The sequence below is a fragment of the Balaenoptera physalus genome, assembly GCF_965194825.1.
Source record: "Balaenoptera physalus genome assembly, chromosome: 20".
Lineage (NCBI taxonomy): Eukaryota > Metazoa > Chordata > Mammalia > Artiodactyla > Balaenopteridae > Balaenoptera > Balaenoptera physalus.
The window spans coordinates 51,401,511-51,420,125 of NC_138901.1; the positions used below are offsets into that span (position 1 = coordinate 51,401,511).

Genomic DNA, 18,615 nt, shown 5'->3' on the forward strand with positions numbered 1-18,615 from the left:
CTCGGGCCTCTGAGGTTGGCTGGCTCTGCCCCATGCTGGCCTTGATGATTCCCTGTCCCTAAACAGGGACTGGGGGTCACTCTAGAAGCTAGACTAGAATGCGTAACCACTTGCTCGCGTAACAGCATTCATTATGCGCCAGGCTGGGGGAGACAAAGGTTGGTCTGGGGGAGACAAAAGAGAAGGGTCCCAGCCTGCGTGGGGCTGCAGTTCAGACATGCATAGCGTCTGCCCGGGTGGAGGAAACAGCCGTGGGGCGGTGCTTTACCTCCACCCTCCTCTCCCTGTCTCTGGCCTGCACACGGTGAAAAGCTACTGGAGCAGCTGTGATATTTAAAAAAAAAGTTTTTTGAGCCAGCATCTGAAAATAGGGATATTTTATATAAAACTCGGGACTCCCAGCTTCTCTTATAAAAATCAGAAGATCAGGCAACACCGGACTCGCTCACGCAGGGCCTTAATTGGTTGCAGCTGTGTCAAGGCTATCCTTAGATGGGGCTGTGGCTTCCAGGTCCCCATGGTGCCCACCAAGTCCTCTTGTCTGGCAGAGAGCTCAAGGTCTAGCTGCCCCCGTGTCATCACAGAGCTTGTGCTGTGGCTGTACTTATATAAGAGAAATATTTCCCCGTGGTGTCTCCATCAAAAGTGGGAAAATGAAGGACACAGCAAAGGGATGTGGCAGAGCCCCGGCTTCTGAGCTCGCAATCCTGACGAGTAGAAGCCCTCATGCACATCCATCTAGCGCCTCTGCCCTGCCTGCTGTGCAGGGGGCCTGCTGCTCACCCACCCCCAGCTGGCCCCTGAGGCCACCCACCTCCCTCCCCTGGGCCTCAAGCTCCCTCTGCCCAGCAGGCTCAGGAGCCAGGCCTCAGACAACCAGGCCATCCTCTCCCCTCCCTGGCCGTGGGGATCTCCTTGGGGCTTCTCTGGGGAAGCCCAGTGGCTCTTCTTTTCTGCTGCCACTGCCCAGGGCCCTGGCCTGGCAGGACAGTGGCCAGCTTCGTGGTAAACCTGTAGGAGGAGCAGATGTGCCCATGACCACTGACTTAGGACAAAAGAAAAGGGGCAAGGATGAGTGCCCACCTTAGAACCAGAATTCCCAGCAGCCTTGGGCTTCCCACCCAAGAGGCCCCTTCCTCTGTCCCTTCCCCAGCTCTGCTGAATGCTGGCCCAACAGCAAAGCTGGGCCGCAATGAGTGCAACCTAGGGTAGAGTGGGGGTCAGGGAGCAGGTTTCAGACAAGTGACAGGCAAGAGACAAGTGGCAAGGGGATGAGTGTCTTAGAGACACAGGGGCCGAGGAGGAAGCAGTTCTTAGCCATTTTCGGCAGACATTTATTAAGTGCTTACTGTGTGCCAGGAAGTAAGCCAGGTGCTAGAAACAGCAAAGGGCCAGGAAGAGTCAGGGTCAGCTCCTGAGCTGTCAGTGACACTGCACTGACCCTCGTTGACACAGGAACAGGTTAACCCTACAGGCACCACTCTGAGAGCCTGGGCTGGGTCCTTGGACGGGGCCTGCCTAGGCCTTTCCAGCCACCAAAAGGGATTCAGCGACATGAGACCCTCTCCCTCTTCGTCCAGGTAGACAGGCACACAGACAAGCTCCCACACACTCCTCCAAACACATTCACACCTGACGTGCCTGGAATACACCTCAGACTTCGACACACGTATGCACACACGCACACACACAGACGCACGGCCAAGCAGTTTCACAAGGAGGTGGCATGGAGGTACTGCCTACAAGCCGTGCTCTGAGTCACCCACCTCAACATAAAACTGTCAAGAGTGCCCGAATATCCACCAGTTAGAGGTTAGCTTGAGAAGCTTTGGCCAAGTCTCTTAACAAAATGTGCAAGACGTAAAAGTGAACAAGGGGACAACTGCTTAAGGCTTTTGCTTAGAGAGGGGGTTCTGAGAGGGGTAGGGGTCAGCAGAAACAGACCTCACTTCCTTTACTTGGCCACAAGGCTGTCCCGGTCAGAGCTGCCTGGTCTGTCATGTTATATGGGCGGGGGAGGGTGGGTGTGGGTGGTCCTCATCCCCGGTGCTCTCTGCACTCCTCCAGGGTCATAAAAATAATGCTATCGCCTGTTAAGTGCCGATTAAGTGCAAGGTGCAATAACGTGCAACTGCTTGACGTCCATGTCCACCCAGCCTCCCAGGGAGAGTATTACTGCCATTTTACAGATGAGGAAACTGAGGCTCAGGACTTGCTTCAGGTCACGAGATAGTATGTGTGGTGGGGCCTCTAACCTCTGCCCTTCCCTCACAGCCTCCTCAGCACAGGGAGATGGTCTCACTCTGGGAAGGGTTGAGGGGCTGGGAGCGGCCAGAGGCCCTGGTTCGGTCTTGGATCTGCCTGGGAGGCTGAGAAAGACTAACTTCGGGGCTGGACATGCTGCCTGCAGAGACCAAGGACCCAGGCGGTGGTTGTGTGCCAGCGGCGGGAGAGGTCTGCTCTGCGGCGGGCCACCCACGTGGAGGACGCTGCACCTCCTTCCTGACACCAGGTCGTCACCCCAGGGCTTGGCATGAGTCCCTGGGTGGGACAGGCTTCCAGAGCCTGCCTGCTCACCCTGACCCCACCCCCACCCCAGGGGAGCGCTGCAGCCTGTGGAAAACCCATCCCCTCACTTTGGGGGTCCTGGGCTCCTAATCCTAACCCCACAGAGAAGGCGCCTTACTGCCCCAGAGCCCACGCGAATGCACCGTATTAAACGGCCCCGGAAGCCTGACTCTGCTGAGAAGACTTCTCAGAGTTCTCCGACAGGAGCCCCTTACCATAGGGGGTCCACAGCCTCCCCTGCCCCCGGTGGTGTGTATCTGTTTAAATTCATGCAGGCTGATGTGCAAGTGCATCGAAAACTCCACTGGGCTTTTTGTGCCGCTGTCTGGGACAGTCCTGCACATGTACCCCCAATACTGGATGGCTCCCCATTTTCAGTGTGCTTGGGGCCCAGGGCAGCGGGATGCCCTCCTCACACTGCACTGCCCAGGGCCAGGACAAGGAGGGCTTGAGGAGAAGTTTTCACCAGGCTGACACCGGGTACAAGAGGAACAAAAAGAGAAACAGAAAGGAACTCACAACCTGCAGCCCCACCTATGGCCTTTACGAGGGTGGGAACCTTCCCTAGTACAGGCCCAGGTAGCGAGAGCCACAGGCAGAGGCCAGGAGGGCTTGGAGGAAGCTAACCACAAAGGAACACCTGGACTCAAGTCCAGGGAGACTAGAGAGGAGTGGGGCTCGGGGCAATACTCCTGAGGCCGGCCTGGCCCCCCTCCTCACTCTGAGCCCGCAGGGCTGGGCACGACTTCCTGCTCCTTCCCACCAGAAGCCTGGAGAATGAGGAGGAAGATGGAGGGCCGAGGCCATGTGGTCCCTTCCCCACCCCAGGGCACTCCTCTCAGGGGTTGGGGCGACCAGAGACTTGCTCCCCCAAGTTACCATCAGCCTCTAGGGCCAAGATGACTCTACTAAGTAGAGCTCACCCCACTCTCTCCAAGGAAGCTCTTGGCTCCAAGAAGCAGACACCTCTCCTGTGTTTGCTTCCCTTCCTCAGGCTGTTTCGCCCTGATCGCAAGGCCTGGTGGCCCCTGGGGCTGCTGCTCTGAACGGAATGTCCTGATCTAGAGGGCCTTGGCTGCTCCAATGACTTAAGAACCATATATGAGTCCTGGCTCTCACCTTGAGCAAGTTACTCCACCTCCCTGGGCCTCAATTTTTCCAGCTGTAAATTAGGGAGGGTAGTATGAACTCCTGGCTTGTTAGCATGATCCAGTGATGGTACTGGGAAAATACGTAATCCATCAACCCTGTACAGTCAGAGCAGAATGACAGGCAAGGGAGTGGGGGGGCACCTGTGGTACCCAACCCATCTGGTATCCTGCTCCCATTTTCATGCCTCTAATCCCCACGCACTATTGGCTCTAGACTATCTCCCACCCTGAACTGTGGTTTCTTAATGCCTGCTTCTTCCCCCAAAGTGCACACACCCTGCAGGTGGGTGGGAAAGAGAGGCCACAGCTCCCACTTTGGCTGGGCTGGGCACTGCTGGGAACAGCACAGGCCATATCTGTACAAGCTCAACATATTCTCCCAGCTGGAAGGGTGGAAGGGCCCTTGCTAATCAGCGCTTCCCCAAACTGCACTCCTTTGTCAGTGGGTCTCAAATGTTGGGGGGGGGGGCACCAGAACCACCAGGTGGGGCTTAGCAAAGTGCAGACTTCAGTTTCCCTCTAAGTCAGAGGCAAGGCCCAGAGGCTACATTATTAACCAGCACCCCAAGAGCTCCTGCTGCACGTGGTCATTGGGCCACATGTGGAGGACGGCTGTGATGATTAAAGCCATTCCTTAGCCACACACCACACCCCCCTGGAGAGGCACACAGCCCACCAGTGCCGAACTCACTTGACCTTATCTCAACATTTCCCGAATCTGACTATAACGCTGTTTTAAAAATAGAGAATAACCTTAACATCTCACAGAACTAGCATTCTGAGAAATGCTTTGGGAAATGTTGATCTCAGGCTCTCTCTTTTTTTAAAAATGCCTGTTTAAAACAAATATTTGCTTTTGAATATGAGTGGGTGAAGCCTAGGGAGATTAGGTGCGTTCAAGGGGCTCGGGCCTGGGCCTGTCCCTGCCCCTTCCTGTTGCCACCCGTTCCTCCGCCATATCCTGCCTCTGCTCTCTTTGAGCCTGCGGCTCTCCTGGGGTCACCCTGTGTCCTGAACTTAGGAGGAACCCTCAGCATGGTTGACTGGTGACAGGAAGTCTGAGCAGGGATGAAAGGGGGTCAGGATTAGCCTGTCTGGCTGGGATAAGCAGCAGAGGGGATGGCCACACTTGTAAGGTGTCTGCACAAGCCCCATTTGTTTGGGGGTGGGGCGGGGGAGGAAGGTCTTTTCCTGGCCCACTGCCCCTCTCGAGACAGCAATCACACCCAGAGAGATGGTGAGCCGCTGGGTACGACTGGGGCAGAAAATCTTGTCTTGCCTTTTCTTCTCAAGCTCAAAACAGGTACATGTAGTCATTAACTGATATGCTAGAAGGGGCATCCCTTACCAGGAGGAAAATGGATTTATTGCTTTATAAAAAGGAGTCTGATAAAACTTAAAAGGAAAAAAAAAAAAAAAAAAAACAACCACCAAAACAATTAACCTAAAAATCAACCCACCCCTCTCAGAGCTCCCAGGAAGCCTCGGACACATTTCTGAGGGCAGTCAAGGTGGGTGGGTTGGTAAGCCAGGCCCGCCTGGCAGAGGAAAGGGGGCCTCACCCACATAAACAGCTCCAGGGCCCTTGGAAAGTCTGCCAGCAGGGGGCGCTGTGGCCCTGCAGCCTGGGACAAGCTCCCAACCCTGAGCGGGGCTGGCTCCTGGGCGCTGGGCTTGCTGTGGGCCTGGCTGGCTCGGGGGTGGCTCTGGGAGGATAAGGGCAGACACCCAGCACCCACATCCCACCACCATCCCACACACATCTCTCACGCACAGGACACGTACGCACAAGCCACATGCACACACACCCCTAGGTCTCTCACAAATCCACCTTCCCACCCAGGCCTGGACCTCCACGTCTGTCAGCCACATCTTCACTTCCACCCCCACGAAAACAACTGTGTGTGTGCGTGTGTGTGCGCGCACGCGTGTGTTTGTGTGTGGTGCCCCTTTAATTCCCTTCAGGTCACAGACTGGACAGAGGGTGGCAGTGGAAACGTGCCCCCGGCTCAGGCCCTCAGGGAGGAGGGAAGGGACTGCTGCTCGGCCTTGACCACAGCTCCTGAGCCACATGTGACCATCCAGCCCTCCATCCCCTCCCCAGGCTTTAAGCCAGGGGGCCTTCTCCACAGGCCTCGAACAGGAGGACAGGCCACGGACAGGCCACAGGGGGCTGGAATCACAAAGGAGTTAGCACCAACAACAGGAAGCGGGTCCTTCCTTCCTCAGGCAGCTCAGACTGGCCGGGGGAGGAGGTGAGGGGCCAGGCGAGGCGGGTACAGACAGTGCAAGCCTTTGTCCTCAGCAGGCGTGGTTGGTGGACATGCAGCCGAGGGGCAGGTGGTGGGCAGTAGACGGCAGACTCCTCTGCTTTGGCAAGAGGCGGAATCTCGACACACTGGGGGGAGAGGGCCTGCCTGCCCGGGGTCCTCCTGGCTGCTCCTGCAGGCACCACGGAGCCCCGAGGCTCCAGGGCCCCTCGAGGGTGGCTGAGCGAAGTCCAGAGCGCCTCTGCTTCTAGCAGGAGAAGCGCCTGACCGGGCCCTCTCCCATCCTTCCACCGCAGAGCTCCGAGGCAGGACCAGGGCCCTGGGAGGGAGCGAGGACTCCAATATGGTGAAGGACAGGATCCTAGGGGTGCGTGGAGGTCCTCTGGGGTGGGGAGGACACCGTTGAGTCACTGAAGCAAGGGCGGGACGCCACAGTTCCGAGGTGGTGGGCACTACACAAAAGCCTCCCGGTTGGACGAGCCGTTGAGCTTGAGGAAAAGCTTGTCGTTCTCCCTCTTCTGCTGCAGCTGCCTCTCCAGCTGGCGCCGGTAGCAGATGAGGTAGAGGGGAAGGCAGAAGCCCAGCATGCTCACGACAAGCAGCCCCACATTCACCTGCGGAGGCAGGGACCAGGGACGAGAGTTGCCATCAAGGGCGGGGGTGGGGGGGGTGGGGGGAGGGAGCTAGCAGGGGCTGTGGTCTTTGCAGAGCCCAGTTCCAGCCCCTTCCTCGCTCTCAAGTTTGGGAATGGGGAGAAGGTCACAGGAGAGGAGAGGAAAAACAAACAAGGAGTTTCAAGAGGTCGGAGGGCCCGTCGTTCCACATTCCAGCAACAGAATTCCCCAGCTGTCCACGGCGGGCCAGGCCACCGTACTGATCTGAATCTCTAGGGGCGGGGCTGGGATTGGGACAAGCTCACAGCACCTGGTTAAGAATCCGGGCCTTTGGCAGGAGGAGCAGGGATAGCAACTTGGTTCGATTTACCCCAAAATCAGGTCCAGAAAGGACACTCTTCTCCTCCTGTCCCTCCTGCCCATTCACAAGGGGTCCCTGAATTGATCCTAACCAAAGTTCCAAACTGCCTGTCCTGGGGTTCTAGAAGCCCCCGAGTGATGCCTCCCAGCTCCCAATCAGCAGAGTGGGGCGGATGCCCGTAACCCTCTGCCCCCCAATCCTTCTTACCCACAGAGGGTCTCCTTGGAGGGGACCCATCATAGCCAGAAACAGGGGCTGCTGCAGGAGAGCGAAGAGTGCACTGACCAGGGACTGCAGGCCCGTGAGGCTGCCAAACTGCGTGGAGGGGTACCTGCCAGGGCAGTAGAGAACCTGTCACCCCAGGGGCCATGCTCTGGCTTCCCACATGCTTGTCCTCAGCCTGGCCCCAGGTGCTGGTGCCCCCAGGCTGCACCTCCGGTGGCAGAGAAGAGGTGGGAATAGCCTCAGAGAATGGTGGGGTGTCCATCCTTGGATTGCTTTCTGCTGAGCAGTTCTGCAAAGCGGGTTTGTCTTTTGGACCAGCATGAGGCCCCGGGGCCCATGGGTGTCTGGCCAAGCCGAATGGAAAATGTGGTGCCAGCAGGAGTCTGCAGCTTGTGAACCAGGCCCAGGGAGCAGGTTGGAGGCTGGGCCTGGCCTGGCTGCACCCTCTTCCAGAGGAGCGTTGCGTAATCACGGAAACATAGCATCACAGCCCTCGGACGACTCCCTCAGACTCTGCCAGGGCAGCCACAACTTCCTCCAGGCCTGGGGGGTAGGTGGGGGTGGAACATGCAGACCTGGAATGACCCCCATGGGATACTGTTGAGAGGGGGAGAGAGTTCTGGCAAAATCTTAGCCAGATTTTGCCAGAACTCTGGGGCCACGTCAGGCATCGTGGTCCCAGAGGTGAGAAGGGACTCCTAGCAAGGAACGGCTGGAGGAACGGGCTAGTCTTTGGTCAGAGGGAGACAGTGGATGGTGTTTGGGTTCCAGTGTTTGAGCCAAGGCCCGGCCCAAGGAGAAGGAACAACTATGGTTCCTTAGGCATGTGTGGCCTCTTGGAAAAGGAGGCAGGTTTCATTTTAGCCAAGGCCTGAGAAGGCTGTGGACAGAACCAGCCCTTTGAGGCCCTGGGTCGGATCTGTCAGGCATATCCTGGGCTCAGTTACTCATGTCACTGCCGCCGCTGAAGCCCACTTGAAGGTCACCATTGAGCTGTGGGCTGCTAGAACCCACTCCCCTGCCCTTCCCACAAGCAGCCAGAGGCAGCCTCAGAACCCGGCTGAGCAGCAGTCCCCGAGGCAATAACGAGCGGCACCTTGGCTGGGGGAACTGACTTCGTGTTAAATGCCAAGGCTTGTGGGCACCCAACTGTCTGCCCACTGACCTGCTCCTGCCAGGTATGGCCTTCCCCTGACACACCCAACAGAAGCCCTGGTACCTAAGGCAAGAGGATGAACCCCAAGTGGGCAAGATGGCCCCCTTCAGGCCCTCAGTCCCACCAGGAACCTCTCTCAGGTCATTCCCTGACCCTCGGCCACCAGGCCGCCCACAGCTCCCAGGACTTACACGGCGGCATACAGGCCCCCGACGGCAGAGTGGATGAAGCCTCGCACAATCGTGTGCAGGATGAAGGAGAGGATCTGAGGGAGGGAGAGCAGAGTGTGAGCAGGAGACATGGAGGGTCTCACCTCGTCCCCTTGCCCCAGAGCTCCCGGGGTCCTGAGCGCTGGGAGCACTGGCGCCCTGGAGTCAGCTTGTGCCAGCTTTCCAGGGCCAACTCCTGAACTGCCAAGAATTTTGAGAGCCGATTTTAAGTTAAACACAGTCACTACTAACAGTTCAATTGTAATAAACGTACAATTCAACAAATTACAGTTGACCCTTAAACAACACGGGGGGCTAGGGGTGCCGACCCTCCACGCAGCCAACAATCCACATATAACTTATAGTCGGCCCTCTGTATCCACAGTTCTGTATCCTCGGATTCAACCACCCACGGATCACGTGGTACTTAGTATTTACCACTGAAAACCATCTGAGTATGAGTGGACCCGCGCAGTTCAAACGTGTGTTGTTCAAGGGTCAACTGTACGTTGAAAACAAAGTTAATGAATACTCAAAACCCAGCACATCCTAATTATTTTATTCTGTTTTACCATTAGCCGTGCTCTTAAGGTTTTTTTTTTTTTCCAAAAGTTTTTTTATATTTTTATTTTTGGCTGCACAGCTTGTAGGATCTTAGTCCCCCAACCAGGGATTGAACTCGCGCCCTCAGCAGTGAAAGCGCGGAGTCCTAACCACTGGACCACCAGGGAATTCCCGCTCTTAAGGTTTTTTAGTCTACTGTAAATATCGTATGATGGTGTGTTACTGTGTCTCTTTCCAACTCCACAGTTGGTGACACCGTATTGGTTGATATCAGCCACGACGAGAGCACATGCACCGCGGAAATTGGCAAACACTAAAACCCAGGGCTCCGCCCATCCTGCCCCCATCTACAGTCTGCTCTTAAGTGTACGTATGGACACAGCACTAAGCAGGAGGTCACTGATCACAACTCCTGCCTTTGCGGACCTGAGGACTGTACCCAGGTCTCCCTGCCTGGTCACCCAGGCCCTACTGGTAGATGGCTGTCTCTCTCCCCTCTAGCTCTGCTTTCCTGAGGAAAGGTCACTGCTGGCAAGCTTGGCAAGCTTAGCAAGCACTTGTTAACGATTCCTGAGAGCCATGAGCTGTCTACTTTGCTCCCAGGACCCTTTGTTTGCTCTTTGCACACAGCCCTGCCATCGGGCTCAGCAGCCAAGACCCGTTTCCGGGAATGTGGGCAGTGGAGGCGGCGAGGGCTGCTCTCTGCAGCGCTGCGAGGGGTCTGTGCCTGAACGTGCACCCATCCTTCTGCAGGCTCCGCTTTCCACTCCAAATGCCTTGCTGCCTTTTCACAACTTGTCTTTCAATAAGAACTGGATAAAACACAAAGCAGATGACTGTCCTCACTGAGCATTGCCCCGCGACTGGACAAGGGTGGTCAGGGCAAGGGTCTGCCGGTCTTGTGGAGAGGGCCACCACCAGGAGGCCGGGAGGGCACCAGGGATGCAGCAATACTCCCATCTGGAACTGGTAGAGCCTCCGGTGGTTTACTCTGGCTGCACGCGGTGTCGGCACAAACACACGGTAGCACCTGTGGGTGGTGCACACCTGGATTTCCAATGAACTTCTACGTGCGGCCATTCGTAGAAAGGGACTCTTGCTTTCCTCCTGGACCTGGTTCAAGATACCATCTGGACTTGGGTCACACCCATCTGGAAGCAATGCCATCACTTGTGTCCCTTCCAAGTTCATAAACTTGGGGATCAGAACTAGAACACTTCTGGGGACCTAAGGGTGGAGCCAGGCAGGTAACAAAATCTACCTTTCTCAAACCCTCTGCCAAAAGTCAGGTTCCAAAGGTACTGGAAATCTTGTGAGAAGGAATTAAACTTTTGAACCCAGATGCCAAGGGATCATCGGTCTTTTTCCTGCGGCTCCCCTGTACTGGAGGAGCAGACGTTCCCACCAATGCCACAGACTAGCCAGAATTCTTTGGACATCAGACTTCAGCTGTTTGAGCACATGCAAAACGAGCAGCCACACAACCACACCACATGGTTCCAGAAATGGTAAGATGACGGTATTCATGGTATGCAAGATGCCTAAAGACCAAGAAGAATGGTGTACTTTCATAGAGAAGAGTCTTCTGTGAAAGGCAATCTGAGTTTCATTTACAGCTTGCTCCCAGCATCATGCACGTACAGAGCCTGGCAGGTAGGAGGCCCTTGGTAAATCACAGCGGGCTGGTTGATAGGTTGGTTGGTTGAATTAAACAAATGAAAAGTCACTGTTCTCTTTGCTGATGGCTCCCCCGTGAGACATCACGCACCTTTCAGTCTCATCACCCCACACCCCACCAGGCTTCTCCCTCTCCCCATACCCACCTGTAGAGGCAGGTTGGGAATGAGGCAAGTCACCCCAAAGCCCACGAGCAGCAGGTTTGTGAAGGCGAAGGCCCGCATGGCATTGGTGACCTTCTGGATCTGCCGGTCCCGCTTCTTCTTCTTCTCACCTCTGTGGAAACGCAGAGCACACACTGGAGCTGGGGGCTCCCTGGAGGACAGGCTCTCCCAGGAAGTCAGGTCCCGGGAGTCACAGCTTGTGGACAGTGCAAGACTCAGAGACCACCCGCAAGCATGTGCTAGGGACTGTGGAGGCTAGACCAGCACGAGGGACACTCCCCACTGCACCCCCTGGACTGAGCGCGGACTGTGAACCTCAGTGGAGAGGTCGGACGCAAGAAGACACGAGGAGACGGGTGTCAACGCCCTGCGCTGCTTCAGTGAAGACTGAGGTCCGATGACGGGGAGGGAGGAGGAGAGTGCGCCCAGGTCAGGGTGTGGCAAAGCCTCCTTCACTACTGGCTCCAACTTCACCTGAATCCTGCAGGGAGCTGACACTAAGCCAGATAATAAGCCAAAAAAGGGAGCGAGTGGATTTCTCCTTGGGCGGCAGGAAGGGGTGAAGGAGCGATGAGTATGCGGCAGATGGAACTGGAATGGGCACCAACAGCCTTCTGGCTGTAGGACCTGACCTACATAACAGAGCATTCTCTGTAATTATTTCCCTGTGAATTCACTATTACTGATTCCAGCCTCAACACCCACAAAGATACCCCATGAACAACTGTATGACACCCAAGGGCTCAGAGATGTGCAGGGAGGCCCAGACCCACCACTTTCTCCCTATGTGACCTCAGGCAAGCCACTCAGACGCCTAGCTTCAGTCCCCTCATCTGTAAAATGGGTCTAACTCATCGAGGTGTTGGGAGGCTTACCTGAGATGTTGTGCATTAAGGGCTTGGCACAGGGCCTGATACAGTAAAGAGGAGCTTATTGTACTAAGGCGGAGTCAGAGAAGACAGCATTTAACTCATCCTCTGATCTTAGAGCCCAACCCTTCTGTAACGTAGGGCTCCGGTTCCTTGCTTAATTCTCACAATCATGAACAGATCTATTGATACGTATTAAGGTTATAGCCGTTTACTACTCACACCCAGTGGAGCAGACCTTGCAGGCAAACAGGACCACTCTAAGGATGTCTGCCGGTGTACTGCTTGTGCTAAGGATCGGAGGGCAGCCCTAGAAGCAGGACGTTTGATAGCTGTCTGCACAGACCTTCCTCTGGTTTCTCTCCTTCTCTCTTCGAGAGCTCCGTGCCTCCCAAACTTTTGCATACAAAAGACTTTCCTTACAGAAGCAACAGTCCAAAACGTGTGCTGAGCTGAGCTGAGCGAGGGCAAGAGCAGCTTTGAGCACAGCCCTCTCTCACCTCTCCTGCTGACTTTAAAGCCTAACCCACCTGCGCTGACGCTGCCTAACACCTGACCCTGACCGGTGGGCTCCTCCCTCTGGGGGCGGGGCCCGGGGCACGAGCTCCGCCTACGCACTGGTTGGCGTCTTTCTCCTCGGGCTCCTCGGGGGCATCTTCACACTCCTTCAGCCTCCAGTCCATGATGTAGCCAATGACAGGGGCCGTGAGCAGGCAGAGCAGCTGGAGCACGCCGAAGATGGAGGTGTAGAGGCCCACTGAGGACAAAGACGGGCTGGGTCACGGGCGCTGCCGGCAGAGGCCTGGGGTGGGCGCTGGGCAGAGTCTGGGACCCCACAAGCCCTTCTGGGATCTTCTCCAGAACTGCCCCCTTGTCACTGTGGGTCACGAGGGGAGCCCGGAGACCTTAACCTCTGAAATCAAAGCCAGAGCGAGGGGCAGGCCACCCTTTTCTTTTCTCCAAAGTCCTCGCCTATTTCCAAGAAACAGCTGAGTGAAATCCAGTATGTCACAATGACTTCCCCCAGAAGCTCCAGGAAGTCTCTATGACTTTGGGAACCACAGAATTACCAATGCCTGGGACTGAGGCTTTGTGTGTGACTGGCCATCAGTTTTCTGCCTCTAGAAATATACCAGGAAGGCACCACTCACAGGGCCTCTGACGTAAGGGCTTCAATCTTCAAAGGGCCTTAAAATTACGATGGGATTTCTCAGAAAAACAGAAGCTGAATGTTGACTGCCCCACCCCCAAACACAGTGCTGGCCGAGAGGGATGTCTGGAGTTCAAGGAGAGGTGTTTCTCAGTTGAACAGAGACCGGCTAGGAGAGGATGTCATGTGTTCCCTGACAATCCCCCGTCCCCGGCCCCCACTGGCTTACCGGTAGCCATCACTGCATCAAGAAAGCAAAAGTGAAAAAGCAGAGAGGAGTGAAGTCAGCAGCAGAAATGTCAAAGGTTGTTACAGGGGGATGGGGCACGGAGGCAGGCTAGCTCTGGGCCCAGCTCACACGCCATTTCCCACCAAGCCCCGACTCTCAAGAGTGCCCAGCGCGGGTGTCTGCGGACGTTTTCCTGCCGGCTGGGGCCTCACTTGTGTGCAGCTGGTGCCTTGTCACAGGCGGGCTGGTGAATCAGGCCTGTGGTGTTTGCGGGGGACCGTGATGGGAAAGCGGCGTGGGTGCAGAAGACCTGGCAGAACCTGGGCCTCGCTGCCCTTGTTCCTTCCAAGGGCAAAGAATCCACCCCACACCCAGCCCAAGTATCTCACTAGCCAGCGCTGGTCTCCCGTCCATCTACTGGCCCCCTGGCCCTGATAGCCAGATGTGTGTGTTTGTGTGTGTGTGTGTGTGTGTGATGTCAGGCACAACTGCCCACAGGAGGAGGATGGGGAAAACCAATGCCCTGTCAGCTGCAGACCGAACTTCCTGGCCCAACTTCCTCTACTTCTTGAAATTGACTTTTTGAATGCGGGAAACAGATGGAAAAAATGCCTCTTGGGCAGCAAAAGAGTTCTCAGAGAGTAAAAGGCCATGACTCAGCAGCGGGGAGATTTGCCTTCCAAGGGCCAGTGAGGGCCCTTCTCTGTACCTGTCAGAGTCTCCACCTGTCTGGGCCTCAGGGTTTACAATAGAGGGCAAATAGACACGATAGGTCATCTCTCCCCAAAGCGTGGCACACAGATTTTAATGAATGTTACATAATAAAAGGGTCCCTGTGGTAGAAATATAGAAATATATATCATTGGATGAAACAAAGCTACAGGTTATTTTTCTTCCTATCCTTGCGTTTGCTACGAATTTTTGCGAGGGCGCGTGATAGGGTTTTTCCACATTGCTTCACGTCCGAACACCCATTTTTGGAGTAGAACCTGCATTATCTGTGCCTCTTTGTCACCTTCCCCTTTTCTTAAGGCCGGGTTTCTCATTCTCTTTAAAAACTTACAATGCCTAGCAGATCTTCCTGGGGCGGGGCGGTGGGGGGGGGGGCGGAACCAACCAAAAAGTTGCACACCAATGAGACAGCCAATAAAAAGGATTTACCAGATGTGTTTGTCCCGCTTAGGGATAACTAAAGCTGACTCAGCTCAGGCCCTGAGGAAGTACTGACTTTCTTTGTAGAATCAAAACCTCTAATCAGCTTGTGTGTTCTTTTGGAAAAGTGGCAGGTGGGTTATCAGTTCTGTTTACCAGAAGTAACAAGCCTGGACTGGATTACCCACGAGGAAGGCTCCACCTGGCTCTGCTTCCCAGTTCAGGGCACAGATCCGGTGCAGGCCCAGGAGCCCCAGTCTCCAGCCGCAGTAGCCCAGCCCCCATCTCGGCCCCCAGCCTCTCCACGCGGCACCCCTGCGGTTTCCCGGAGAATTCTTGGCGTTGGGTTTGACTGATAGTCTTTCAACAAGCTCTCAGGTGGAGTACCGCATTCTGTGCACTGTTTTCATTTACAAACACACACGTCAACTGTCCCACTCAGGCAACAAAAAACACATCCCCACACCCCAAACACACGTAGTTATTTTAGTCCTCTCCTCCCTCCTAAACCGGGAAACTCTGACGGGGACATGAAAGGACAGTTGGGCCCGGCTGTGATGAAATGGCTCTGACACACAATCAGGCCCTTGGATTCTGCCATCTCATGGCCCTGCTGGTCCAGCCCAGCCCAACACCCTCCAGCCAGCCGGGCAGTGGGCTTAACCTCAGGCGGGCAGGAATGACCGCAGCTCATGGGCTGCGCCCTGGGGCCTGGAGGCCACCTACCTACGTCCTGGTCGCCGCTGACCAGGAACTGGAGGATGTTGTTCATGGCGCCCATGTAGAAGATGAGGCGCAGCTGAGTGACGCACATGGTGACCAGGCTGAGCAGCAGGATGGGGCTGAACACGCTCTGCATGAACGAGGGGGCCGCTGCGGGGAGAAGGGGGTGCTCAGGGAGAACCGGGCCGTGCCGCTGTGGCCGCGGCCCGCCCGCCACCCAGGGGCTGGGCGCGTGGGGCTGAGAGCCCTGCTCTGCCCACCCAATCACGCTGGATGAGGTGGACGGCTGGGCGCAGGGGTTAGGCCACCCAGCCGTACGAAACAGGCTGCGTGAGTCCCTCACCCTCGCCGACCCTTCGTCTGTAAGGCAGGCTGGATGGTGCCACCAGCCCTTTGGGGATGAAATGGGGATTAAGGGAGATGGTACCCACAAAGCCCTCAGCAGGCGCTGGTCCCCCCGAGGGGGCTGCAGCTTCCGCATCTGGACCGGCCGCCCCCTCCTTGTCGCTGGGGTGCGGGTGTGGGTTCAGAAGCCCCTGCTGACGGCTCAGGCAGGCTTGGGAGGCGGGGCCCGCACGCGGGTACCTGCGGCATCGGGCTGGCACTTGACCTCCAGGTCGACGGTGGACAGGCACAGCTTGTGGCCCTCCTGCAGTGCCGCCTGCTCCTTGGCGCTCCGCATGGAGCTGCCCACGCTGAGGCGGCGCCCGACCGTGGTCACCTGCTTGTAGAACTGCTTCCCAGTGATCTTGTGGTCAAAGCCCAGCCAGCTGAACTTGATCTTCACCCTGGAGGCCACAGGAGAGTGTCTGTCGCGCTGCCAGGGCCCCTAGCCGGCGTAGGGGTGGGGGCAGACCGCAAGCCCACTTACGTGTAGTCCATGTCCTCTGGGCCCGGGAAGGGCTCCAGGGGCCAGTTAAAGAAGCAGTTGAGGAAAACCAGCCCGGAGCAGCCGGCCCAGACCACGAGGATGATGATGAAGGAGGCACCGAAGTCGTAGATGACCTGAGAGGCACAACGGGGTAGCGGTTGGAGTCGGGGCAGGGCAGAGGGCAGAGCTAGCAGAGGGAAGCCGGAGCGGACAGCGGGTAGGGGCACCCAGCAGTCCTGTTCTCCCTGCACTCAGCTGCGAGGGGAGGCATGGCCCCAGCAGCCTGGGTGATTGGTCGTCAGGCACGTGCATTCCAATAATCTTAGCTCGCCCTGGACCAAATGGCTCCAGCTTGGACCAAATGTCATCTCCTTGGAGAGGCCCTCCCAGACCACCCATCACTGTCACATCACTGGCTCACAGTGAACAGCCCTGGCTGAGAGTTTTGACTTCTTGATTCATTTCCTCATCTGTTATTAGGCCAGCTCCCTGAGAGGAACCTCCAGCTTTGTCCACTGATGTTTCTCTGGTACCTTGAAGCATACACACGGTAGGTACCCAAAAAATACTCAAGGAATGAACAGTTGGAAGTCTCGCTTTGCTCCTCTGTGAAATGGGTGTGACACTGGCATGTACCCTCATGGTGTCGAGGTGGGGGTCAAGCGGGTAGAGGGCTCAGGACAGGGCCTGACAGGTGAGAAGCCTGCAAGCCTGTTAATGTCATTATTGCCATTGATTTCCAGCACAAGAGTCCCCAGAGTAGTGGCAGACAGCGGCCCAGCTACCCAGGGAGGGGACCAGCAGTTAGACATGGAGAAGAGGAGGAGGGGGAACCTGTAGGCTCCTCTGCGCTCCAGGAACTCGAGGATCCCTAAAATCCACAGACGTCTGGCCCCAGCCCCTCCAAGCACCTCGATGCCCAGGTGGCCGGCCCATGACTTTTTGTTTTGTTTTGTTTTGTTTTGTTTTTCGGCCGCGCTGTGTGGCATGCAGGATCTTAGTTCCCCGACCAGGGATCGAACCCGTGCCCCCTGCAGTGGAAGCGTGGAGTCTTCACCACTGGACCCCCAGGGAAGTCCCTGGCCCACGCCTCCTGTTACTCCTCCTCCTCCTGCCCTATGGCCTCTCCCCCTTGGACCTCTCAGGAAAGGGGATTTATTTGGTGCTGGTGCCACAGAAGGGAGAAGCCCCTTCTGAAGCCCTTTCAGGAGCAACAGGATTTGGAGCAGGAACTGGGACTGATGAACAGTGAGGTGTTTGCTCCATCCTGACCCTGTGTGACTTCCACGGGCTCAGAATCCTGCCTGGGAGGGAAACAGCTGAACCAACTTGGCTGAGAGCAGCGCTCTGGCAGTGGGGAGCAATACAGCCCAACAACAACAGACCTGGGGGTGGGGGGGGCTAGAGTTAAGACTCAAGACTGGGGACAAACACTCAGCCCCTTTCTGTCCCCAGCCCTGAAACGCAAAGGCAGCCTTCAGTCACACCTTGCAGTCATATGCTTGGATTTCCCAACCCCCCACCCCCCCTCCCCCAACCCCGGCCCAGCAGGTTTCTTTTCTTACCCCCATGGTGCCCAGGTGCTTCCTTCCCCCAGGTGGGGCTTGGGGGAAGGGGGGGCCCCAGCGCCCACAATGACTTCCCTCTTCTGGGAGCGCTGAAGGAGTCTTAAAAGAGGCCTCTGCTCAGACACTAGTACACACCCTCACCTTGACTCCTGGGAAGGTGACTGCCGAGGAGGCATAGGATCCAATCATCAAGGCAATAAACGTGGACCGAAGGTCACCAAACATGTTGGGCAGCTGAAAGATAAGAAGCAAGGGAGACTTCTGCTGAGAGAACAGGCAAGGGACGGATGAAAGAGGAGGGGAAGAAAGAATCACGGCATCCTCAGGCACCATTTCTTATCTGCTCTCCTCCCTGCGTAATTCACGGGGGCATCAGTCCAGGGGTAATCTCGGCTAACTGAAAGTTTTTTCTTCCCAGACTGCGGTTGATAAAGGAAGGGGAGGAGAGTAATACAGAACTCAGACTCTGCACATGAAGACAGAGCTGGTAGACTTCCTGGCTGGCAAGCATCCCTCCTCTCTTCTCCGGCACAAGCCAGGTCCTTCCGCCTTTGCAGGGTTACAAGGAGATGCCAGCAAGCAAGCTGGGAGCCTGAGGCAACCTTCAAAGGCAGCGAGGCTGTTAGAAGTAAGAATCTATGTGAGGATGAGATCATCATTTTATAAATAAAAATATCAGTGTCCCAAAAGGACCAGATGTCAGCAAAGGCTGCTTTTGGTTCTGAGAAGAGTAGGTCTCCGGAAGGTGCCAATCAGAATTCTACAGCCCCCAGCATGGACGAGGGGGCTGGCCTGGAAGTCCTATGTCTGAATTTCTAGGTCCAAGGAGGGCTTTCCCCTTTTCCATCTGGAAAGAGCAATGGCAAGAGAGGCTCAGGCTCTCTTCCCTGTGAGGCCGCTCTTCCCATCTCACAGCAGCTTGTTCTGGGTCCACTCAACACGACTGCGAAGCTAAAACCCCCAGTGATTCCATACAAATCCAGACATGGTATAATATGGCAACTCGGTCATGGATCCAAACAGACATGGGGCAAAGTGCATCCTCCCCAAACGGCAGTCTTGGCTGCTCTTGCTAACCTGTGGGGAGCTCGTAC

The 18,615-nt window shown here is 56.2% G+C and overlaps 1 protein-coding gene across 5 annotated transcripts in view; it reads right to left on the reverse strand.

The window, feature by feature from the left end:
* Positions 1–1,296: 1,296 nt before the first annotated feature.
* The window catches only part of SLC43A2 (solute carrier family 43 member 2), a 42,076-nt gene continuing 24,757 nt past the window's right edge, over positions 1,297–18,615 (reverse strand). For 4 of the 5 annotated variants that reach the window (XM_082443496.1, XM_082443497.1, XM_082443494.1 and 1 more), the window contains exons 6-14: positions 17,663–17,755; positions 15,954–16,087; positions 15,668–15,870; positions 15,086–15,232; positions 12,447–12,585; positions 10,942–11,071; positions 8,537–8,610; positions 7,172–7,295; positions 1,297–6,603 (exon numbers count right to left, since the gene is read on the reverse strand). In XM_082443496.1, the coding sequence (XP_082299622.1) occupies positions 6,442–6,603; positions 7,172–7,295; positions 8,537–8,610; positions 10,942–11,071; positions 12,447–12,585; positions 15,086–15,232; positions 15,668–15,870; positions 15,954–16,087; positions 17,663–17,755 (1,206 nt within the window). In that variant the 3' untranslated portion in view covers positions 1,297–6,441. The remainder of the gene's footprint in view (positions 6,604–7,171; positions 7,296–8,536; positions 8,611–10,941; positions 11,072–12,446; positions 12,586–15,085; positions 15,233–15,667; positions 15,871–15,953; positions 16,088–17,662; positions 17,756–18,615) is intronic. The other variant, XM_082443495.1, reaches the window with a different exon arrangement.